The 26100-nt window shown below is 41.9% G+C and overlaps 1 protein-coding gene and 1 long non-coding RNA gene across 2 annotated transcripts in view; both read left to right on the top strand.

The window, feature by feature from the left end:
• SLC25A37 (solute carrier family 25 member 37) overlaps positions 1-15876 on the top strand; it is a 55165-nt gene extending 39289 nt beyond the window's left edge. Inside the window, exons 2-4 of the mRNA XM_030201819.1 lie at positions 8582-8810; positions 11265-11321; positions 13730-15876. Of these exons, the coding sequence (XP_030057679.1) occupies positions 8582-8810; positions 11265-11321; positions 13730-14250 (807 nt within the window). The 3' untranslated portion in view covers positions 14251-15876. The remainder of the gene's footprint in view (positions 1-8581; positions 8811-11264; positions 11322-13729) is intronic.
• A 4467-nt stretch (positions 15877-20343) lies between these two features.
• LOC115469311 lies at positions 20344-23820 on the top strand. The gene is made up of 2 exons (XR_003941989.1): positions 20344-20813; positions 21801-23820. It is a non-coding gene; the product is annotated as an uncharacterized LOC115469311 (long non-coding RNA).
• Positions 23821-26100: the final 2280 nt, after the last annotated feature.

The following is a 26100-nucleotide window of genomic DNA, read 5'->3' on the forward strand; positions in this document are numbered from 1 at the left end:
CAATAGGAATGAGCAGCCAAAACAATTTCCTGTCTCTCTTTTTTTTATTGTTCCAGAATGAATGTCATCAAGAGGGCACATTCTGTTCAAAAGAAGGCACACTGTTATCAGTATATCAGTCACAAATGACAGTATATCCCTATCCCTAAGGTAGAAGGATGGTTATTATAATATGTCTGGGAATTTTTCTTAGTGTAAAACCTCTATCTGGAGAATGTCAGAATGAAGACAGTATTAGGACAGTTTTCGAAGTAATTTGCCCAGGAAACTGAATAGCTGAGTAAATTCTTGAGTTGAAAACCTCCATTCGCTTAGTATGTTCACAGGTACATTTGTAGCAGTGAACTTCTCCACTTCCGCTCAGATTTTCAAATGGAAGCTCTTTTTTTGTATGAGGCCTCTCAGAAACGTACACACAGACACACACTTTCAGGCAGTGCCCCACCCCCTCCCTACCTACCAGGACAGTGTAGTGTACCAGCATGTAAAGTTTTTGCATTTGCTGCCAGTTCATTTTCTCAGGTTACAGCAGACCCGTTATACGTTCCCCCATTCTCCCCCCATTCTTCTTCATTTCCTACAACTTTTTAACAATACTCATTCCCCCCCCCCCCCCCCCCCCATCCCCCAGAACACTCACTGCTTTTACAGTTCTCTCCAAAGCCCCATCGGTAGGGCTCAGTCTCCACTTTCTTCCAAGACTTCAGAACTTGCAGCTCAGTCCCCCCCCCCCCCCCCCCCCCCCCCCCCCGTAAAAATTAGTCTTCCCGTTGGCTAGATCTTACACAGTCTCTGTACTGGAAAGAGGGTGTGATTGGAAAACTAGAGCGCTAAACTCTGAAAAGTATAATATCCAGATTCTTTAGCCATCTTTCTAGCTTCAAGACAGCTAATTTACAAATTAGTAGAATCTTGAAAAAAAAAAAAGGTAGTTAGCGATTCTAGGATCCTGAGTCCTCAGAACGTAGGCCCCCTCCTACAATTAAGCAAATGCCTGGTTTGCCTGTGCTTTAATTCAGTTCTGAGCAGGTACACATGGGTTCAGCAAACCTCTCCCCACACACATGCACACGCCTACATACCAACCCTTCCCACACACACACACAAACACCTAACTACTCTTCCCCCTCACACAAGCATGCCCAAACTCGCCTACCAACCTTTTCACGCTTCCACACACATGCGTGCCCAAATCTACCTACCAACCCTCTCCACCCCGCTGTGTGCACACCCAAACCCATCTTCCGACCCATCTCCCCCTTACACACACACACGTGCATGCCCACACCCACCTACTGACACTCACCCTCTGTGCACACACACATGTGCATGTCCATACCTACCTACTGACCCTTCTCCCTGCACACACACACACACACATGCATACCCACACCCACCTACCCTTCCCCCTTGTACACACAAATGCGCGCCCCCACACCCACTTGCTGACCTTGCCCCCTTGTACACATATACACGTGTGCGCTCCCACACCACCCATATCCACCTACTGACCCTTCCTCCCTTGTACATGCACACGTGTGCCCCCACACCCACCTACTGACCCTTCCCCCCCTTCACTCACCTACTTACCCTTCCCCCTTGTATATACACACTCACGTGTGGCCCCACACCCACCTACCAACATTCCCTCTTGTAAATACATATACATATAAATACACACGTACATGCATGCTGAGGGGGTGGGAAGAATTAATTAACCATGCTTTTCACTCTTTTCCACTTACATTTACAGTCCTATAGTGGCATAATAACTCTGCTTGACTCTATGGTTCTTTATCATGTAAGAAGGTTATAATCCCTGACTCTAGAATGTAATTCTAGTACAGTGTAATGGGTGTATATTAAAATGAAAGCTTAGCACAATGTGAAAAAGAATTACACTGTACTTAAGTGCTAAAATTTTCACTTTGGCTTAATACATGGCATGCAAAGTAATTTATATATAGTATAATAATAATAATACTCAATCATCAATATTGTGGTATTCTTTTTGGTTTGATCTTCGGTCTATCAGACACTGCCTTTTAGTATAAAATGAGTTTACCTCTTGGTCCAGCTATGTTCTTTTATCATATAATGAAAACGCACAAGCTTTATCATTATGTCTGCCAAGGCTTGTGTAAGTAAACCCTGAGATTTTTTGTGAACTTGTATTTTCATTGTCCCTATTGAAATTTTGTTTAAGAGCTGATTTATTTAGTCTCGGAAGTAGATCTACTACTACTACTAGCAAACATTATATAGCACTGCAAGGTGTGCGTAGCACATTAGTCATAGAAAGGGGAAAGGGAGTGGGACTTGATATATTACCCTTCTGTGTTTTTTGAGACCGCACTCAAAGCAGTTTACATAGTATATATAGGCATTTATTTGTACCTGGGGTAAATGGAGGGTTAAGTGACTTACCCAGAGTTACAAGGAGCTGCAGTGGGAATCTAACCCAGTTTCCCAGGATCAAAGTCCGCTGCACTAACCACTAGGCTACTCCTCCACTCATTCCTGCTTTATTGGAACTTAGAATCTTTGATACCAAGGATGGATGGAGACCTGAGGACAAATGAGGAGGAGATCATAGATCCTGAACTGCAGTCAGGACATGAAGCCATTTCCCCTGTCTTTCTTTTTCTCCAGTACCAGGTAATGACTCCCAGTGGGTCCACCAGCATTTCCGAGCTTCCAGAAATATCAATACTAGATATTTAGACTGCACTTGCCTATCTTAGAACAGTCAGTAAAGAACCAGAGTATAGTAAGGAAGGAACAAAAATGAGAAAAATAATGATCCAGATAGGTCAAAGGAACTATGTGAACAAAATGTTTTATATGGTGGTGGAGAGATCTTAGAGTGTGAACTCACCCAAGCGAGACTACACCGAAGTGATTTACGCCTCTAAGGGTGGACAAGTTTCTCGATCATAGAACTTCTCCACTAATTTTTATTTTATTTTTTGTGAGCAAAAACCCTCATGTGCTCTTATTGCAATATAAAAATTATAACAATGCAATATTTTAAAATATCTGAATCAATTCTCTCATTTGCTCCGTCCAATGTCTTGCACCTAACAAATACATATATATATATATATATATATATATATATATATGGAGTACGTCATCTTAGAACAGTATCATATGATAACTAAGGCATTAAATGCAGTGTTGGAACCATAGTAAACAATTTTATTTGTAGGCTATTTTTTTTAAATACTTAGAATGGCAAATTGGTGGTAGGAAATGGATGGGATACTAATGATGATATTGATTTCTGGTGGTTGGTTGTTCATTTAACCTCAACCCTGGCCATGATGTAGGTGGTCTCCAGGTTAACCAATGGCAAAATGAGACACATAATGATCCTAAGCATTCAGTACAGCAGGCAAGTTAGGTAGCACTATTTTTAGCAATAGTCAATGAGCAAGAATCAACCAAGGGAAACAAGAGCAAGGCAAAAGCGGGACAGGACTGGAATCCAAGAACACTGGAAGAAGAACTCAAACAGGAAACAAGGCATGAAGCACCCCAATCAATGACTCAGCAAAGAACTGGTCCAGAGGCAGGACAGCTATGGCTCAAGCCCTCTGGGCTGGTTCCAGCAGGGTAAATCAGAAGAGAGAAGCACCACACCTAGCCAGCAGAGACCGCTGAGAGATACACCAGGAAAAGCACAGAGCTCTTCTTAGTGCATGCAGGGCGTGAGCCTCCATTCCTTAAGTCTAACCCTGTGACACGCCTCATGCTTTTGATCTTTAAATGTGTAAGTGTTATGCATTATGAGTAGTGATGCATCAACATTTTTCCTGTTCGAAAGTGGCTGAGATGATCGATTTTTCTTATTTTTTTGGACATTATGAGCAGAACGTCCCAATTCTGACTTGGGCATCCTTTTGAAAATGCCCCTCCACTTATAATATTTTGCACAAGCATAATTGGGACTAACTGGGCACCCCAGTGCTGCATGGGGAATGACTATTCTATAACAGCATCTGGGCATAGGGTTTCTGTTACAGAATACGAACATAAACCCATACTGGTACCCTAAATGTGGATGCACTGATTTACGCCGTGACCATGGAGGGCACCTAAGTTTGGTATGCAGTGTGTGTATCTTACAATATTGTGTGTATAGGTGGCAGTCTTACCCATGCTCCATCTACGCCCCTTGGAGTTCTATGCTATAACACTTGCCCCTGGATTCTGTATAGCGCTCTAGTGTTCTGTGCCGAAATCCAAGCGTATTCTATAACAACGCACGTAACTTAAGCCAATCAGTGTTGTTAACAGCACTTAACAAGCAATAATGAGCACTAATTGACAATTAAAATTTACGTGTGCAAATTGCTAAGTGTATTCTGTAATGCACAGTGCCTACATTTTAATGCTCGCAGGCAAAAAGGAACATGGTTATGGGCGGGGAAATGAGTGTTTTCATGGGCATTGCAAAATTTACATGCACTGTTCTAGAATATGGCTCTTTGCCTAAATGTATGCACTAGGATTTACACCATGTTTTTGTTGGTGTAAATGGAGACGCATAGATTTAGGCGCTAGGGTGTCAACTAAGCGCCTAAATCTAGATGCTGCTTATAAGATATTCTTAGGCAGAAATGTTTTCCATGCGGATTTTTTAGGTGCCATATATAGAATTCCCCCCTAAATGCGCACCCATACAGAATAGCAGATATTGTAGTTTTCTGTGCACTTGCTCAGTTACAGAATTGCTTTAACGTACCTTAAGCAGAATGAGATTTAAGTCTCAGTTGGAACTGAAGAGGTAAAATTAAAATTTTGAAATTAGACATTTTAAATATACGATGATTATCAATAGAAATCAAACAAAATAAAACATGGAAAAGAAAATAAGATGATACCTTTTTTATTGGACATAACTTAATACATTTCTTGATTAGCTTTCGAAGGTCGCCCTTCTTCCTCAGATCGGAAATAAGCAAATGTGCTAGCTGACAGTGTATATAAGTGAAAACATTCAAGCATTACTATGACAGTCTGACAGGGTGGGAGGATGGGGGTGGGTAGGAGGTATGCATGGGGACATCAAAGCATATCATTGATATTCTAACAGGATGGGTGTGGCAGTGGCGTAGCCAGAAAACCAATTTTGGGTGGGCCTGAGCCCAAAGTGGGTGGCACAAAAGTTTCTCTGCCTCGCCCTACCTTCACCTCAAAATATAAATACTTTAGCTGATGAGGATCCTCAAACTCTGTCAGTTGAAGACTTCCCTTTACCAAGCTTGGCAGGCAGCAGCAACATCCCTAAGCGACCAAAGCTGGCACCCCTTGCATCCTTAGTTGTCAGTAACTCAAAGATGCTGTCGCCAACTGCAGAGCTTGGTAGAAGGGAGCTCTGACTGCCTTTGGAGGATGGATGCTTGGGGAGCCCCACCAGCTATAAAGCAAGGGTAAGGGCCAGTGTTAGACATGCTCTGGCCCAGGTCAGAAAATAAAGGAGGGCACTCTCTCCAATCCCCTCTCTTCCCTGCCTCCCTTACGATTTCTGTACCTACCATTACTATCACACTGACAGACCCTCACCAAAAACAGAACAAGGGATCACAAGTTAGAAATAAAAATATTTACACAAAAATTGAATTGAGAACCCCAAGAAGTTAAACTTAACATGTACTACAACCCTGAAGAAATAAAAACAAAAATGCATTTCTGAACACAGTGCAAAGACATTTGCTATGCACTTTTCACAAAGCTAGCATATTCCATTTAAACATTCAAAATAAAATGCTTTTTTCTACCTTTGATGTCTGGACATTTTATTTTTCCATTATGTTGCTTCTAATTTCCTGGCGTCTACTAATTCTCCTTCAAGTGACTGCCTGGGCCCATCCAGGCCCACCCGTTGCTACGCCCCTGGGGTGTGGATAGGTGAGGGGTGGAGAGACACCTCCATCCTCCCACCCTGTCATAGTAATGCTTGAATGTTTTCACTTATATACACTGTCAGCTAGCACATTTGCTTATTTCCGATCTGACGAAGAAGGGCAACCTTCGAAAGCTAATCAAGAAATGTAAGTTATGTCCAATAAAAAAGGTATCATCTTATTTTCTTTTCCATGTTTTATTTTGTTTGATTTCTATTGATAACCTTAAGTAGAGGAGTGTGGTAGCCGTGTTAGTCCACTCTTAAGGTTATCAATAAAAATCAAACAAAATTGTTAACCTTAAGAGTGGACTAACATGGCTACCACACTCCTCTACTTAAATATACGATGAGAAATTTTGAATTGGCATTAAGATGGTAAAATTGGAAAATAGCTAGACCTCAAGAATATGGACCTGGAATTAGATTGATTAACAGGTAGTGAATTTGTTTAATTGTTCTCAGAAGAAATGTGACAGGAAAGGATGGAATTGGATATACAGACACCAGTGTTGGGATGTATGAACGCAAAATGTTCAGCTTCTAAGTGCCAGCAGTTAGGTGTCCTTTTACTACGGTGCTCTGAGAAATGGCTTGCAGTAGTGTAGGCGTGGGCTTTAGGCGTGCTGCAATCCATTTTTCAGCGCTCCTGTAAAAAAAGGCGCTTTTGTTTTGCCAAAAATGGACGTGCGGCAAAATCAAAATTGCCATGCTTCCATTTTGGGTCTACTACTACTACTACTTAACATTTCTAGAGCACTACTAGGGTTACGCAGCGCTGTACAAATTAATAACTAAGGACGGTCCCTGCTCAGAAGAGCTTACAATCTAAGGATGAAATGTCAAGTTGGGGTAGTCTAGATTTCCTGGATAGAGGTGTTGTGATTAGGTGCCGAAAGCGACATTGAAGAGGTGGGCTTTGAGCAATGATTTGAAGATGGGTAGGGAGGGGGCCATTTTAGGTCTATGAGCTTACTGCCAGCCATTGACCTTGTGGTAAAGTCTCACGCGGTAACTGGGTGGTAATTACCTACATGTGTCAAATGCCACTTGGCACGCGTCCGATAAGCCCCTCAAAATAAAAATTATTTTTCGGCCGCGCGTATCAGATGTGCGCCGAAAACAAAATTAGCACAAGAGCCACGCGGTAACTGGGCGGTAACTCCATTTTGGCGCGCATTGGTCACATGTAAACGCTTTACACGGCTTAGTAAAAGGGCCCCTTAATTTGTAAACTGTAGAAATGGCGCCTAAAAAAATTGGTGCGGAAATCAGTGCCGAGTAAGTGCCTAGATTTCGGCGTGGTATATGGAATACACTTAGTTGATATCTTAGTGCCTAAAACTACGTACATCCATTTACACCAATGAAAATCTGGCGTAGATTTAGGCGCACTGGACCATATTCTATAACTACATGTTTAAATTTCAGAACGCCCACGAAGCGCCCATACCCACTCCCCTTTTACCTGCGCATGTTAGAAATTTGGCGCACTTCATTACTGAATACACTTAGTGAGTTGTGCGCATAAATTCTAATTAGTGCTCATTATTGCTTGTTACATGCTGCTATCAGCGCTCATTAGCTTGTTAAGTTTTGCGTGTTGTTATACAATCTGCTTGTATTTTGGCGCAGATCTCTAGGTGTGCTATATAGAATCTGGGGGTTTGTGTGGTGAAACACTAGACTTTCCGCATATCAGAAAGTAGGAAAGTGTGTTAAAACAGTAAAAGCTCTTTTTGGTTAATTAGTGGGCCTGCCCAGCTAAAAATGGCTCCTGGCCAGTTAAATCACTTGTTCAGGGCTAACCACTCATTTTCAGCAGCACTTAACCAGTTAGTGTTGCTGGTGTGTGGGAAATGTCTGGTTAGCGCCAAACTGAAATCTAGCTATTCTGGGGACAGAGTCAGCATTTGGCTGGTTAAGTGCCGATATTCACCACTTAACTGGCCAAGGTAACTGCAATAAAAGTCAGTCCTATCTTTGTGATGTGCCATAGACAGTTAAGTGCTAAATATTGCACATAGGGGGCCCTTTTACTAAGCAGCATAAGGGCCTACTGCATGTGCCAAATAGTGCGTGAGCCGGGCGGTAATTCCGAATTTGGTACACGCTGAATCCCGTGGTAGAAAATACTTCTCTATTTCCTACTGTGGGCTGCTTACCCGGCAGTAAACAGCAGTTGGCATGCTGCACGCTTACCACGTGGCTAACGGGTGAGACCTTACTGCTACTTCAGTAGGTGGCGGTGAAGTTTCAGGCCAAAAATGGACATGCACTGGTTTCAATTTTAGCGCACGTCCATTTTCTGGCCCCCTTTAAAAAAGTCCTTTTTCCTAGATGCAGTAAAAAAAATGTCTCAGCGTTCACCCAAAAGATGTGCTGTCACTACCAGCGTAGTAAAAAGACCCCATAACCGGCTATGGTTTAACCTGCTCCTTAAACCCAGAAATTCAATGCCTGAGCTCAGACGTGACCAGGCATTGAATTTCTAGACATAACGTCAGTGGTGGTCAGCAGCACACAGATCGCCACTGGCTGATTATTGACCCCCCCCCCCCCCCCTAATGTTTTTGTTTCCTATTGCTTCTGTTATGTTTTTTGTACTTTTTCTGCTCCATACAAAAAGCATAGATTTATAGTGTACAATTTTAATCTTATATATTACAGACACGTATGCAGAGTTTGCAGCCAGATCCCAAAGCCCAGTACAAAAGTATATATGAAGCTCTTAAAAGGATTGTACGCACTGAAGGTTTCTGGAGGCCTTTACGAGGAATCAACGTCACTATGCTGGGGGCTGGTCCTGCCCACGCGTTTTATTTTGCCTGCTATGAAAAAATGAAAAGGAGTTTGAGTGATATTATTCGGCATGGTGGAAACAGCCACATAGCAAATGGTATCTGACAATTCTTTGTTACTTTTGTTTAGCAGGAACAATTTTTATTTTAATTTCAATATTTAGTGTGTCTTACTGAATAATGGTAAAGTTGGGTTAACATTGCATCAATGATCTTAAGGTAAGAATACTAAAAGGTAATTTTAAGAAGATCCAGGAAGTAAGACCTTTGAAGTAAAAATGATGAAATATTTTCACACCCACCAGACAGGACTCAACAAAGATCTGGGTTTCCTAGCCCATTATAAACCATAAAATTCTAGTGCTTTGTCAGCCTCTTATCTACCAACCATCTCTCCCTGACTCTCCTCCACCCAGCTCTCCCTGTTTCTCACCTAACCCTCTCCACTCTCTTCCTGTGAGACTGTCATTGGAATGCTTTTGTTCACATATATATTCTGATATTTGTCAACATTTTGCTTATTTCTGATCTGAAAGCTAATCAAAAGATGTATTAAGTTAGTCCAATAAAAAAGGTATCACATCTTATTTTCTTTTCTATGTTTTGATTTATTTCTGTTTATTACCAGCCAACATAATAAAAATAAGGATACAGCAATTTAAACAGCACAATCAATCACAAAAGATCAAGTAAAAAAATCAGGAAATGAGCAATATATGTCTTTCACAAAAAGAAGTTCAATGTCTATCTGAATTGTGACAGTTCCTCCACTTTCCCATGCATCTGTGACCACACAGGTAAAAGTCCGTCCACAGGTCAGGACGTGACTAATCACTTTAAATGAAGGGATGACTATCAGTCTAGCTTCTGGAGCTCATAGAGTAAAAACAAGGTAACTGTAAGGTAAATTATCCATTGGAGACCATGTCCATGCCTTAAAACTAGCCCATTACACCACTGGCAGCCTGTGGAGGGACTGCCAAATAAGTGTAATATGATCTGAAAGACCAGCCCTGGCTAACAATCTGGCTGCAGCATTCTGAATTTTCTGTGACTAATTTGTATTTCCTGCTGAAGCCCCATATAGGAAGTAATTTTATAAAGATTTTGTTTAAATCAAATTATGTAACTACGTACATGTGTTAAAGGGAGGTGTTGCCACAATTTGGGTTCCTGCCAGGTACTTGTGACTTGGCTTGGCCACTGTTTGGAAAACAGGATACTGGGCGAGATAGACCACTGGTCTGACCCACTATGGCTACTCTTATGTTCTTATATTCTATTAAGCAATCTATGCAGGAGCATTCCCCAGGGTATAATTTGGGTGGCGAGGAGGCTGAGCTAAAATACATGGTTACATGTGTAGAATCGTGCACACATTTTACACCTTTTTCAGAGCAGGTGTAAATTTGTATGTGTGAGCATTTTCATGCTGGTACTGGGCATATAGCCACTTAGGGTCTCTTTTTCACTAAGTTGTGCTAGTAGAAAATGGGCTTAGCACATCCTAATGCAGGACATTTCCTGTGCATGAAGCCCGTTTCTAGTGTGGCCTGTAAAATAGACATTTTTCTATTTGTAGATTTTCTGGATATGTGCTATTAGCATTAGTGTGCAGCCATTTAAAAAAAATTAACACTGGCGCACTCAAATGTCTCCTATTTAGAAGGTGCTAAGGACTCCTCTGTTAAGTCCATATTATTCAGTTAGCATATGATAATTTTGGTGTGCTAGTTGAATAGCCCCTCCACTCCTGTTCTCTACCCCTGACTTGTCCCCTTCAAAAAATACCAAAAAATAAAATACCACACGCTCAGGATGCGCAAATGGCAAAACTAATGCAGAACCCTTTAGCCCGTCCTTAAAAAAGGGCCACTTAATGTTTTTATAAAGTAGATGCCTGTTATGGAAATTACAGTCTCTATTAAGAGCATTATAGTAGGCTATTTAAGTAATCATAATAGATTACATAATTCTGGCAAAATTCTCCTGATCAAAAAACACATCTTTAAGTGATGAAGATTAGAGAGCTGAATGGGGTTAGTGGGAGTCCCGCAGGGATGGGGTCCCTGCGGAAGTGCAGGCAAGACTTTCCACCACCCTCACCCCCCGAGCCTCGGGACATCCTCCCAGAACATACCTCAATACACCCTGGTGGTCTAGTGGCCTTTTTGGGGCAGGAAAGATCCCCATTCTTGCCCACTGCCGCTGATCCGCTCACTGCCACCTCTTCGTCAAAATGACTGCTGAGACTTTAAGCAGTGGCCTCGCAAGACTTGGTATCGTTGAATGGTGCTACTAATTGGGTTTCTGCAGGATACTGGACTAGATAGACCATTGGTCTGACCTAGTATGGCTATTCTTATGTACTTGCCCAAGGTCACAAGGATTGTCAGGGCAGAAACAGGATTTGAACCCTGGCTCCCCTAAGTTTCAGCATATTGCTTCAACCACTAGGCCACTTCTGTCCACTATTGTACTCTAGATTATTCCATAAATAGTATGTGTCTCAGTAATAAACTTATTGGCTGTTTTTTTGTCTTGTTTTTCAGGGGTAGCAGGGAGTGTGGCTACATTATTTCACGATGCAGTAATGAATCCAGCAGAAGGTAAAATAGAAACTCAATGCCAGTTAGCCTAGTCAGGAAGTGCAGTCACAATAAGGAAAAAATCAAGTAATATATAATTAATAACCAACAATTATATATGACTACATGTCTTACTTTCACACAATAGACAGCGACATGGGTTGGGGACTGGGAGTATTATAATAAAGCACAGCATTTTTACTGCATGTACTAAAAGCTGCACTGTTTATAGAAATTGTATCATGTTACTCTCAAAATATGTACCAACACAGTTGTTGAAATGTGGTTGTATATGTAATTTAATTTTATATGCACATGTAGGCTGTTGAACTGTTTTCCAGCCTTTGTATGTACCTGTATTAAGTGATACAGAGTTTTCCAAGGCCACTACAGTGGTCGTAGGATCTCTTCATGCTTGTGTGGTACTCCCCCCCCCCCCCCCCCCCCCGAACAAAGGCAGCATACAAGAAATGCAAAGTGCTCTTCTTCCTGTATTTTGTCAGGTAATAAATAGAAGAGAGAAAGATAAGGTGATAGTTAAAATTTAATGCCAAGAAGTGTAGAGTGATGCACTTGGGGTGCAGAAACCCAAAAGAGACATACTGGAGAGGAGAGATTAGTAAGCTCGACTCAGCAGACAAACCTTGGGGTGTTGGTGTCCAGGGATCTAAAGGTGAAGAAACAATGTGACAAGGCGACTGCCGTGGCCAGAAGGATGCTAGGCTGCATAGAGAGGGGTATAACCAGCAAAAGAAAGAAGGTATTGATGCCCCTCTACAAGTCGTTGGTGAGGCCCCACTTGGAGTATTGTGTTCAGTTTTGGAGGCTGTATCTTGCTAAAGATGTAAAAAGACTGGAAGCGGTGCAAAGAAAAGCTACAAAAATGGTATGGGATTTGCCTTGCAAACTGTACAAGGAGAGACTTGCCGACCTGAACATGTAAACCTTAGAGGAAAGGAGAAACAGGGGTGACATGATACAGACGTTCAAATATTTGAAAGGTATTAATCCGCAAACAAACCTTTTCCAGAGATGGGAAGGCGGTAGAACTAGAGAACATGAATTGAGCTTGAAGGGGGGCAGACTCAGGAGTAATGTCAGGAAGTATTTTGTAGATGAGCCAATGTGGATACGTGGAATGCCCTCCTGCAGGAGGTGGTGAAGATGAAAACGGTCCCCAGGTAATAAGAGCCGTGGGCCTGTAACCACCTATCAAAAATGATTGAACTAGTTGGAGGCTAGAGCAGAGTGGGCCCCTACTATTGTGGGCCTGTGTCCCAATGGTCAGTCTGCCCCTGCACGCATCTCATTACTGATCGGAGAAGACTTCCCAATGTGATGATAGGTGTGGTCAGTTTATCCTGTGGAGTCTAAAGTTTAGAATCCAGCTCTGTCCTTTCTAATGGCCATTTTTTATTACTCCAGGCTGCCTTTAACAAAAAATGACAACATGGCCTGTTGCCAAGAAATACATTTTTACCTATTGATGCTCTATTTTTTTTTCCATCTCTCCATTTCTGTTTTAAAGGCAGCCTTTAGTGAAGGATTCTGTATGTTCTGCTTGTTATTGGAGAAGGCAAAGTTGCTTACTTGTAACAAGCAGTAAGTCCTTGTGAAACCTACTTACCTTCCTAGGAACTAGCTTCTTCTAATTGAAAGTTTTTCTGTGGAATTGATGTGATGTGATGATGCAGCATGGGAAGCCCCCACATTTCATTGTTCAGTGCTCGAGAAAGCTCTGATGGTTTAGAGCCATGCTTAACAGACTTTCTGTGGCTGTGATCCCTGAGCCTTAGCGTGCTATTCATGCCACTGCTCCCAACCCTTATATAGAGTGGGCTGCGACAGTGCTGTCACCCCCCCCCCCCCCCCACCTTCGTGGAGCCTGTGCAGACCTAGTTAAAGTGTGGGCTCAATGGGAGGCATGGGCCAATGATATTTTCTTCCCCTGGTCTGGTCAAAACTCAAAATGCTGATTTGTATGACCACATTTGGGGTTATGCCTCATATTGTAGAAAACACTGACTTAGTGTTTGTTTACTCTCCCCCACCCCCCTTGCCAGATAGTCATATGTTGTCATCCATGTGTGAACTCATGTTTACAGGTAAACAATTTTGCTTTATTGTACTAATTCTTAATACATCTGTGACGGGCTTTTTAAAAGTTTATTCTCTCTTTCATGAAAGCTAGTCATAGATGCATTGAGTTAGTCCAATAACAAAAAAAGTATTGTCAACAGCCTATTTGACAATCCTATCTTTATTTTGTTTTTTTAACAATACATTTTTTGTCTAACTTTTGACCTCTTGTTTTTCTCTTTTCTCCCTCCCTCTCCCCTTGTGTTTAACATGGCTTTCTCACCGTGTCATGGGGAACAAATCTTCCATCGTTTCCAAACTGTTGTACTTGGGCTCTTGCCTAATAACAGTTGTAAAGCAGCGAATGCAGATGTACAATTCTCCTTACAAGTCTGTCGTGGACTGCGTGAGGACAGTGAGCCGAACAGAAGGGGTGGGTGCATTTTATCGCAGTTACACCACCCAGCTTACAATGAACATCCCTTTTCAAGCCATTCACTTCATCATGTATGAATTTATGCAAGAGCAGATCAACCCTCACCGGCAGTACAATCCCCGCTCACACATTATCTCAGGTGCCTTTGCTGGAGCTGTGGCCGCTGCTGCTACCACCCCTCTTGATGTCTGTAAGACATTGCTCAACACTCAGGAAAACATGGCATTAAGTTCCCTGAACAACAGTGGGCATCTCTCAGGAATGATCAATGCTTTTCGAACTGTTTACAAGCTGGGCGGAGTTGCTGCATATTTCAAAGGGGCCCAAGCACGGGTGATTTACCAAATGCCTTCCACTGCAATCTCTTGGTCTGTCTATGAGTTTTTTAAGTACTTCCTTACAAATCACAAACGGGAGAAAAGAACGCCATACTGAAAGAATCCACGTAAATGTTAGAATTGGATAAGAAGGCAGCTAAATCAGAGCAAACTATGTTCTTACAGATCCAAAAGGCTAGGATGATATTAATTTCTACAAGAAGGAATGTGGACTGCTGAGCAAGTTAACTGACCAGCTTACCAGTGATTCCTGAGTTCACATGGCTGATGGCATTTGACATCAAAAGGCTAAAGTCTAAGCAAAAAATCAACAGCACCCTTGAACAATTAACACATTTTATATATATTCCTGTTCTAAAAATAGATGGATAATGTTTATCCTTTTTTCCCCCAAAGAGAAATTTTTATGATGGTATTGCAGCTTTGCAGCTGAAATGTTTAGCTATTAAGAGCTCTGTTCAATCATGTTACAAAAACACCAAAGTGGGTATCTTACTGCCAAAATGGATTTACTGATCTGTTTATCTTAAACTGAGTGCTTTATTTCTTGCCCCTTTGAAGAACCAAATCATGTCAATTTTGAAAGAGGATGTTTATTTTATAAAAGAAAAAATATTTTTAATGAATAAACTGGTACATTTTTAATAAAGATTTTTAATTTTTTTATTTTTGTTGCAGGAAGATAGTTGAGTTCCACCTCAAATATATTTTATCACTTTTATTTATCAAGAGGCTTGCTTTCATTCTCAAAGCTGAAAGTGCTGTGGAATATTTTTTTGATCTGTTTATTGCTACATTGATGTAGTGATTATAAAATAACTGGAGTTGGTACAGAAAATGCAGTGCAAAAATGGTGGTAAATATATGTATATTAAAGTGACTTAAGCAATAGGTTTGCCACTTATGTGCTCACATATAATGTAATGAATTGTTCTAATGCTTGTGTTGTGTACTGACTATTTGGTTTTTGTCTGCTGTCGTAAATATGCTGTTTAATGTAAGCGTGGCATTTGATTGCATTGCAGCAAATTATTATTGCTATCTCTCTGTAGTCAAAAGTAACAAACAAACTGACCTATCATTTGAGAAGATTAGCTCTGTTTACAGATGAAAGGAAACTGTTTCTACTTTTAAGCACCATCATGCCTTACTCTTCCCAGTGTTACCTGAATTTCTGGTTTGCAGTATTTTCTAGAAATTCAATTGTCTGTTTTGCAGAAGTGCCAAATTTTGATTCAGCAGAGTCGCAGGCAAAAGTCTGAATTACAGGAACAGTACAAATGGCATTGATCAGTTGTGTTGGCGACACAGGCTAGAATTCTTCATTAGAGAAGTGGTTAGTGACATCCAGTTAAAATCACTTACTAGTTTTAAATTAGCTCATGGATTTCCCCCGGGATTCTGTATATGGCACCTTCATTTCTGCATGGAAATCGAAGCATATTCTATAACACTGTGCGTAACTTAATTGGTTAATTAGCTAATCAGCGCTAATTGGACATTAACAAGCAGTTAGTACTAATTGGCATTAAAATTTACGCGCACAACTCGGTAATCATATTCTGTAGCATGGTGTGCGTAAATTCTAGGGCTCATAGTTGAAAAAGGCGTGGCCATGGGCGGGGCATGGACATTTTTAAAGTCTATGCGTGTTGATATAGAATACACCTGCTTTGCGCCTAATTTAGGCTTCGATATTTACGTCAAGTAAAATATGGCATAAATGGCTAACACTTGCCTCTCTCTCCTCCCTCCCTTCGTGCGGGCACACTAGGCATACCTTTGCTGGCAGCCAATAAATGGACTGCCACCACTCCCAACGTCTTGCTCTGAGAAGTCCCAGCCTGCTGCCCAGAGCTGGAAACAAGGAGCGGGGAGCAGCAGTAATCTATTTACTTGGCTGGCAGGGCTCAACATCCCCACCAGCAAAGTAAAAGATAATTCAGCGGGGGGCCCAAGCCCACATTTTGGGAGCCAGTTTTTAAAGTAGCCATGGAGGGCCCTACTTTAACAACCGGCTCCCAAAATTCTTAAAACTTAACAACCGGCTCTTGCGAGCCTGTGAGAACCTGCTCCAGCACACCACTGCCCGGCTCTAACCATTTGGTTCCGCACCTCTGTGCTTTAGTTACCATATCTTTTAAAGGCAGTGCGTTTTATTTGGTCCATATAAGCACTATCCCACTGAGACCTTTTGAGCAGACCCCTGAGGCAGGCACTTTGCCGAAACACGGTGCCTTGTTGGGTCCCTCTGGGAATAAAGACTTCCTTTCTTACTTAGTTGTCGTCCTGTTTTTCTTCTGGCAGAGCTGTGTTGGCTACACTACTTTCTTTTTTGGTCTTCACACATGTAGTGTTTCACGGTATGTTGGAAAAAAAACACATCAAAAATCCAGTAGTAAACATAGCCATTTTCAAAGCAGAAAACTTTCCAACTTTCTTTTTTTAAATGGCCATTTGCTAAGTGTTTTTATGCTCAGAGCCTCTATCTTTAGGACCATTAAAAACAAATTCCAGGGAAAAACGCACAAAAACAAGCCACTGGGATGTATGGTGGGGGGGGGGGGGGGGGGGGGGCAGCATTCTTAGCAGACTGGCCATACAACCATCCCAGCAAAGCAGTGAAGCACACTAGGGGGCACTGCAGTGGATTCACATAAAAGGTCTCAAGTACAGTAAATGTGATGTATTTGTATTTATTGTAAGATTTAATTCAAAGAAAGTGTGATGATTGTGTTTCTTGTACAGATAGCCAGTTGGAGTGGAATAGGGTACAGTATTGAAGCGCATAGAAGATAGGAATCTTGGGTTGGTTATATATGATCTCAGGATTGCTAAACATGGACAGGGCAGTGGCTGATGCTAGAGATCTGCCAAGGTGTATAGGGAGAAGTAGGACTGACGAGGTAGGATGAGCAGAAAAAAAGGAGCTGATAGTTCCCCCATATGAATCATTATGAAACCTCATCTGGGAATATTTTATGTCCAGTTCTATAGGCAGTTGCCAGAACACAGTGAAGGGCTACCAAAACGAAGACTTAAAGCCCTAAACGTTTATGCACTAGAGAAGATGGGGATACTACAGGTGTAAGTGATAAACAAGTGGCAAATGTTGTTCCAGTCCCCCGCCCCCAGTGGAAAGAATGTTTTATAAAAGATGTAGTATGTAGCTAATAGATACAAATACATCTTCATGGGAAGGGTGACATTCAAATACTATGTCTTGCTTCAGTGAAGGTGACTGGACTGAAAATAGTAAGAGTTCCTGTAATCATGAGAGAAGTACAGAGGATCAGTGGCAAGTAGTTTGGCTGTTCAGTGATTTATGGTCTGTGAAAGTTCTAAGAGGTGCTACTTGGAAACAGATATTTGTCTGTAGGTAGGGTTTATTGAATGACAAGGACCAATTGTGATAAAATAAGTACAGGCAAATAAGGGAAAGTACAAGACTGTCATTTTTGGCACCAATTTATCAAGTTCTTATCTCATGCCAATGAATGCTGCTTGTGTGTGATTAGTAGGATTAGAGACAAGAGGCCAATAGTATGCAGGCTGGGGAATGCCTAAGTACTGTAAGTTGGATATCTAATGTACAGTTTCAAGTTGTAGATACAGGACTTCTCTTACAAAGTTGTGCTACCGATTCTCAGTGCGGCAAATGAGAGAAAGCCCATTCAATTCCTGTGGGCTTCCTCTCATTTGCCGTGCGGGAGTCGCGCAGCTTTGTAAAAGAATCTCATAGTTGGCAACACCATCTGTGTGGGCAGCGCAGTTGCATATAGAGGTATAAGTGGAGTGTTCACAATAGATGTTTCACTGTATATTAATTTGTTGTGTGGCCCAGCTAAGTGTATAATTCATAGGGTTAGCAGGTGAATAGAGCTGCTTAAACGTATAAATTATAGGTGTGACCTCTGCCATCTCTGGAACACCCTGAATCCTGCCCTCTTTTTGGCAGTATAATTCTGCATGGATAACCGTTTATGTATCTAGAAATTGACACTTGGCCCAATTTGAAAACAAACAGACAAAAAAAGCACTTAACACAGTAGGCGATGGCACTAAATGCATAACTAATCCGAGAGTTTTTGTGATGGCTGATTGATTGTTTTGTATGACCTGTCAAGTGATTTCAGTTATAGAACCACCAGGAAAACCAAAAGGTCCTTTTACAAAGCCACGGTAAAAAGTGGTCTGCGGTAGTGTGAGCGCATCTTTTTGGTGTGTGCTGGGCCACTTTTTTACCGTGGCTGGGAAAAAGACCATTTTTTTTAATGTGCCGGGAAATGGGCATGCACAAAAATTAAAACTAGCACATGCCTGTTTATGGCCTGAGCCCTTATCACACGCTGCCTGCATGGTGCCAATGTGGCCAAGCTGCCGATTACCACCAGGAACACCCCCTGCGGTAGAAAAATATTTTCTACCACGGTATTTGGCATGCGCCAAACTTGATTCGGCGTGCGTTAGCCCTCCCACAGCTTTGTTAAAGGGTTCCTGCGTGTGCTGTAGAGACAGATGTGTTTTAGTTGTTCTGAAATACTGACATGTTGGACTTCTTTATATTCTCCAAAGATAACTGGAGCTGTGATTGTGAATGTTTTAATACGGAGATATTTCCACCGGTAAACTGGTGTTTACTCATTGAAAAAGCCTCTCTGCAAACTCCTTTTCTCCATGTAGGCAGTTGTATATGTGGGCATTACACAGACCTATCTGAAGACTACAGTCTCTACAAAATACAGCCACCAGATTGCTTTGTAAAGCTTCGCACAGGGTCATATTACGCTGCTATTTTGTAAACTTCACTGGCTCCCGGTGCATTTCGGGATTCAGTTTAAAATCTTGACACTAACATTCAAGGCTGTGCACGAGGGTACGCTGGATTATCTTGGCAAGCATAACTATATCTTGTGTTCCACCTCGTTTATTCCATTCCATTGATTCCATCGAGTTCCAATAGGGCTAAGTTGGAATCAACGAAACATAGTGCTTACTTCTTTTTTGCACCTAGCTTATGGAACAGTCTGCCTCTCTCAGTTTGTTCGGAGACATTTCCTAAGCAATTTAGAGTTGGTCTGAAAACGCTTTTTTTTTTTTTTTTTTTGTATAGCATTCTGCGTTGCGGGGGTGTTGGGAGGAGAGGGCAGCAGTAGCATTGTAATGGATGTCACCATGACTGCTGTGGACAGAATGGATTCTCTCTTTCTGGTATGATTGTGTCTCTCCTGTTTTTATTGCAGTTCTTATTCTGGTTTCTGATTTTTTTTTTTTTTTAAGTATGTACAATGCCTCGATTTGGCCTTGGCCAAGATTGGCAATTCATCAAGTTTTAAATAAACGTTCTACAGCATGCATTCTTTTTCTTGCCGTGCAGAGAGGTGGCAGCAGCGTCAGAAGGCGATTTGTAAAACGTGCGCAGTATTTCATTTTGAAATCCTGGCAAGTATGATACTACTTGGCACTAGTCCCACTCTGCCGAGAAGCCTATTTTTGAGCTGCCGCTCCCGCCAGGGATGCTCATGATCCATACCTTAGGCCCATTATTCCCAAAACCTCCTGTCCCCAGCCCGACATGCCTTCCACTCCCTAGCCAAAGCCACTTGAAGAGAAGATAGATGTGGACCACCGTCACCGCTGCTGAGGGTAATTTTTTTTTGCTTTATTTTCCCCCCTCCCTTTTTCTGGTTCCCTGCCCTCAAGGGGAGCTGCTGATTAGCTACTGTTCACTCTTCATGTGGGGGCTTCTTTCTGAAATTGGAACTGCTTGGGGCTAACAGGTCTTGTGAGACTAAGGGGCTTCCATGTGTTTCTGATTTTCAGAAGTAGAGGAGTGTGGTAGCCGTGTTAGTCCACTCTTAAGGTTATCAATAGAAATCAAACAAAATAAAACATGGAAAAGAAAATAAGATGATACCTTTTTTTATTGGACATAACTTAATACATTTTTTGATTAGCTTTTGAAGGTTGCCCTTCTTCGTCAGATCGGAAATAAGCAAATGTGCTAGCTGACAGTGTATATAAGTGAAAACATTCAAGCATTACTATGACAGTCTGACAGGGTGGGAGGATGGGGGTGGGTAGGAGGTATGCATGGGGACATCAAAGCATATCACTGATATTCTAACAGGATGGGTGTGGATAGGTGAGGGGTGGGGTGATCAACCTTCGAAAGCTAATCAAGAAATGTATTAAGTTATGTCCAATAAAAAAGGTATCATCTTATTTTCTTTTCCATGTTTTATTTTGTTTGATTTCTATTGAGCTCTGCTTTATGATTCCTCTTGTCAGCTGTTGGGTGGGGAAGGGAATGTGCTAATACCAGGAGTATGAGCAGGTGAAGGGGGAGGGTGGTAAGAAGTGCTGATACCCACAGGGGTAAGAAGGATGAGGCAAACAGTAAGATTCTGCACATGGGCCCACATCCCCTACAGGCTATCCCTGCTTGGCACTAGGATTTTTCTTTAAAAACTGGTTTGCAAGCTGTGGAGTTTTTGTTGTCTTCAAAACATGTAGTTATGGCTTAATGGGTCCTGCGCTATTTTAAATGACATCTGCACACAGCAGGGAAACGAATTCAGCTTTGGAAACTTGAAGCTTGGTCCCACAAACATTGGACTGTCCCCCTTTCTGGGGGCTTTCTCTAATTGGCTATACATAGTAACATAGAGGCGTATTTTCAAAGCACTTAGACTTACAAAGTTGCATAACATATGGAACTTTGTAAGCCTAAGTGCTTTGAAAATGAGCCGTATAGTAACATAGTAGATGACGGCAGAGAAACACCTGCACAGTCCATCCAGTCTGCCCAACAAGATAAACTCATGTGTTACTTTATGTGTACACCTGGCCTTGATTTGTATCTGCCATTTTTAGAGCACAGACCATAGAAGTCTGCCCAGCACTAGCCCCGCCTCCCACCACTGGCTCTGCCACCCAATCTCCACTGAACTTCTGAGGATCCATTCCTTCTGAACAAGATTCCTTTATGTTTTTCCCACGCATTTTTGAATTCCTTTACCGTTTTCATCTCCACCACCTCCCGCAGGAGGGCATTCCAAGTATCCACCACTCTCCCTGAAAAAATACTTCCTGACATTTTTCTTGAGTCTGCCCCCCTTCAATCTCATTTCATGTCCTCTAGTTCTACAGCCTTCCAATCTACGGAAAAGGTTCGTTTGCGGATTAATACCTCCAAAACTGAACACAGTACTCCAGGTGGGGCCTCACCAACGACTTATACAGGGGCATCAACACTTCCTTTCTTCTGCTGGTCACACCTCTCTCTATACAGCCTAGCAATCTTCTAGCTACGGTCACTGCCTTGTCACACTGTTGCATCGCCTTCAGGTCCTCAGATACTATCACCCCAAGATCCCTCTCCCCGTCTGTACATATCAGACTCTCACTGCCTAACACATACGTCTCCCGTGGATTTCTACTCCCTAAGTGCATCACTTTGCATTTCTTGGCATTGAATTTTAATTGCCAAACCTTAGACCATTCTTCTAGCTTCTGCAGATCCTTTTTCATGTTTTCCACTCCATTCTGGGTGTCTACTCTGTTACAAATCGTAGTATCATCTGCAAAAAGGCAAACTTTACCTTTTAACCCTTCAGCAATGTAACTCACAAATATATTGAACAGAATCGGCCTGTTTAAGTTTAAAGGAACAGGCCTAGAGAAGGTCAGTGGGGGAAGATCCAAGCCTCAGAAGGATGCATCTGAGGGCTCCATTAGCCTGGAGTTTCGCTATAACTTTAAGGCTAGTTTGAAAACTTAAGCTGTAGGCCCTTCCTCATCTTTGAGGCTTACAGCAAGAGCAAACCAGAGGTCCACTCAGAAACTTTTGTATTAAAATGTGATTATTTTTTTTTTGTAAATGGGATTTCCATGGAAAAAAAAGGCCATGAACATCTGTTTGTGAACATATTTGAAGTTTTAATCCCAATCGCAAATAGAAAGATCATGCCCATAGTTCATTAAGCATTTGATTTTTATTTACATTGAAAATGAATAAGCTACTATGATGCAAGGTAACGCAAAAACATCTCCATTCACAAAGATGCCAAGTAACTCGGAGCCAGGCTGAAGTCTTTTTGGCCAATTCTGATTTTGAACTTATATCTCGCAGTGTGAGAGTCCCGTAATGCACCAAAGGGGGGTGGTCATAAATCAAGAACTGTCCTAAAATCTCCAGCCTGGAACTGGGTAACTGGGCATCTATGTTTTCATGTTTAATTTTTTGAAAACTAGCAGTAAAAAAAAAAAAATTAAACAAATGGCCAGCTTCCCCAAAGCAGACGTTAGCTGCAGACTTTGTATCTGTAGCAAGTGTTAATGCACATAGGTGGTTAATTCAGCAGGTTGATATGTTCGGTGTTACTTCTGAGGACCTGATGAAATGTGTGAAGATTTACGGGAGGGAGAAAACAACTTTTTCACGTCTTTAATTCTGAAGAAAAAAAATTGTTTACTTTTTTATTTTAGTTTTAAAGGACCTGATTTGCAAGAACCATAGCTCTGCAGTTCAAAAACAAATGCAGATATAAACAGAAAATTCCAGGTCTATTGGCCTCGACCTTCATTTTTGTAGTTTACAAGACCTGGCTTCAAGATGATGGCCATGGGCTATGCCACAGTCCACATTATAAACTGACAACCATGAGGAAGTGTGTATTGCGGATGTCCGCCACCAGATGTATGGCAGCCCAATGGGCTCAAGACAGTGTGCTGCAGCAGCCCTTTCCCTGCTCAAAAGCAACACAAGACAGGATGAGGACTGCTGTAGGAGGAAGGGAAGAGAGAATGCGAGAAGGGCTATACTGGATTTAAATTACTGGTCTGAATTATACTAACCAGTCAGTACTAGGGTCCACAGATCTTGACTGTTCATAGCAGGTAATAGAGCAGTAGCATACGTAAGGAACATTTCCTTTTCTGCTTAAGGAGCTGTGAAGTTAAGCATATAACTGCAAATATTTTGTAACTGGTGCTAAAGGTGCAGAAAAAAAGTTCATCGTAGCCTAATAGATATAACATGTATGAGATCCACATTTAAACTCTGTAGTTTCTGGCCTCGGTATTAAATCTAACAAAATACTAGGCTCTTTGTTGCTATGTCCTTAATCTTACTAACTAATTTTATGAATGTGCAGGTTTGATGAGTTGTGTGTTGTTTATCTGCTGTTATGCTTTCTGTTCATATGATTCTGATCGTTTCCATCAGGTCATGCATATATTATTTTGCACAAGGTGTTAATCAGGGTAAATAATCCTACTAGATGAACACTCATATCCCTTTATAGTTCTCTTTTCTAAATATGTGTTCAGAAATGGCAACATTTCTTGAGTGTCTAGTACAGTGATTTTAGCAGACTGTTTTAATCTGTTTTTAATAATTGCAAACTGCTCTGAAAGTTTATGTCTAGGATGGTATAACCTGAAACCTGATATTACTTTTGTTTTCAAAGGAAGAAACAGGTGACATTCAGACTTCATTTTTAGGTACCCCCCCCCCCCCCCCCCAAATGGCAACAGCACTGAGGGGCCCTCGTACAAAGCGGCGGTAATCCCAACGCGGGCTTAAAGCATGTTAACCAGGAGCTATCTCTGGCCCAATATGGCCACCGGCGGTAGTTCTCCCTCAAGCGTGTGCCGTAATTTTTTTAAATGTTATAGTGTGGCGGTAATCCGGTGGTAATCGGGCATTGCTGCCCGCTTCCCCCCGCATGGCCACACAAAGTAATCTTACTGCATGGCCATTTTCTTTAGGGACTTTTTACCCACTGCAGTAAAAAGGGCCCTGGCGCACAGGAAAAATGGCCTCCACCTCTACCACGGGGCCCTTTTTTCCGCAGCTTACTAAAAGGACCTCTTAGTTTAGATTATGCTGATGTATTTTTCTCCTGCTGCCCTGGTTGATTCCAGCCAGTGTTTGTCCCTAGTTAATATTGCACATGCTATTGTTTTATAGCTCAGTGGAGTGGAAATGTGAGCAAAACCATAATAGCATTGTTAGGATTTTAAATAAAAATTGTTTTTATTATAGCTATATGATGTGCAGACCCAAAATTGGTTTTGGAGATGGTTTATGTTCCTATACAGGAAGATCAATAAACTTGCAGTAGTTACCCGGCAGATTCTACAAAGTTTAACCATTTTTTTTTTCTGTTTGCCAGATTGCTTAAAAGTGCATTCATAAATGGCTCTTTGCTGTGTTTATTATCTGCAAAGTTACTAGCAGTTTATTGTCTAGTTCATTTCCAATGTAGATTAACCTCTACCAAGCCATACAGTGTTTCATCTCTTGTCTGCTTTGCAAATATGGAATCTCTTTTTTTTCTGTAAATGATATGCACTTCATCCTTTTAAGGTTTTTTTTTTTTTTTTAAATGTCTCTGAAACAAATGTATTGCTGCTTATGTTTGCTAAAAGCGCACATTATATTTTTTAGACAGGAAAATACAGAATGTTATTTAAATTATTTTAGAGATGTTTATAGTTTTAAGCTGCATTTCTTCTTTTAGACGTGAGATTACAACATTTGAAGAGTACAAATAAGTTTATATATTTAACATTATAGAAAGGGTTTTTTGTTTTTTTTTAATCTTTCTGAAAATGCTGTTACAGTTGTAACACTGGAGGGTGACAAAATAAAGTATTCAGTCAACTTTGAATTGCTTTGTGGTGGTTATTATAATTGTGATAATTTTTGCTGGGGATTGGCCTAGCAATTTCCTTTTCCTCCCTTGGGCTTCTACTCAGGCCTTGTATTTTTAGTCTCCCTCTCAACCTTCTTAATCCAGACCTTTGTGAGCAGGCAGGGAGCGTGGATTGGGAATCCGGGGGAGCAGGAAGGGGAAAGTCCCTTTTATACCCTAAAACCCCACGGGAGTACAGAACCAGAAGGTCCAGAACCAAAAGGTCCAGGCCAGTCCGGGAGAGCAGCTTGTCTCCTTCCCCATTGAGGTCATTGGGATCAAAAGACTACAAGTCCTAGCAGTCCTTGAGGAGGCAACGGGTAGGACCAGAAAGTGCAATTCAAACTACGAGTCCCAGAATCCTAGGGGAAAGGAGGAGAATCTGAGGGGGTTTGATCAGGATGATAGGAGACAGCTGAGTGGAGGTGATCAGGAGGATGGGAGACAGCTGGGAGTGGGAGCTGTAGAGGAGCCCATGGACTGGCGGGGGAGGAAGGTGGAGAATGGTTAGAGAGAGAGGAGATCCCAGAGGGAGAGCCCATGGACAGTTTGGCTCTAGCTTGACCCAAAAGATGGGAAGTTGAAAGGGCTCATGGTATCATGGCTGTTTGACTTAATGAAAGGAGGGAAGAAGTGGCTACAGCAGCACTCTAACAGTAGGTGAAAGTTTCAACTGGGGTCGTGTGGGAGGTTGTCAGGTGTTTGGAGCTGACAAGGAATGGGTGGAACACTTTCATTTCCCAGGCTGTAATAGAGGGGAGTGAGGAAAGGGTTGAAACTGAGCCAGTTGATTGTGCATACCAAGGACTGTGAGTGATAAAAAGGAAATACTGTTTAAACCTGAGTTTGTGAATAAGGGGAATTTTGATGACACTAAAAGGGTAACAGGACCTGAGAAGTGGGGAAAAGATACAAGCGGCCTCCTCCCCATAAGGGGAAGGAGAGAGAAAGCAGGCTGAAGTGGGTTTGCCCTTCAGCCCAAGAGTTACTTTTGCCCTGACATTAAGGGCGGCCTTTGTAGAGTGCCCAGAGACCCGAGCAGTTGGATGAGCAGCAGTAGAGTGGGGGGGGGGGGGGGGGGGATGAAACAGGGGCGTAGCCAGACACCTAACTTTGGGAGGGGAGAAGAACCCCTCCCTGTCCCACAGGTGATTTGGTCTCTCGTCTCACCTGCATGCCATCTGCTATTTACAAGGTATGCAGAAGGGATAGTTGTTGGAAGTTTTCAGCTGGTGGAGCTAGGG

The sequence above is a fragment of the Microcaecilia unicolor genome, chromosome 4 (assembly GCF_901765095.1).
Source record: "Microcaecilia unicolor chromosome 4, aMicUni1.1, whole genome shotgun sequence".
Taxonomy (NCBI): domain Eukaryota; kingdom Metazoa; phylum Chordata; class Amphibia; order Gymnophiona; family Siphonopidae; genus Microcaecilia; species Microcaecilia unicolor.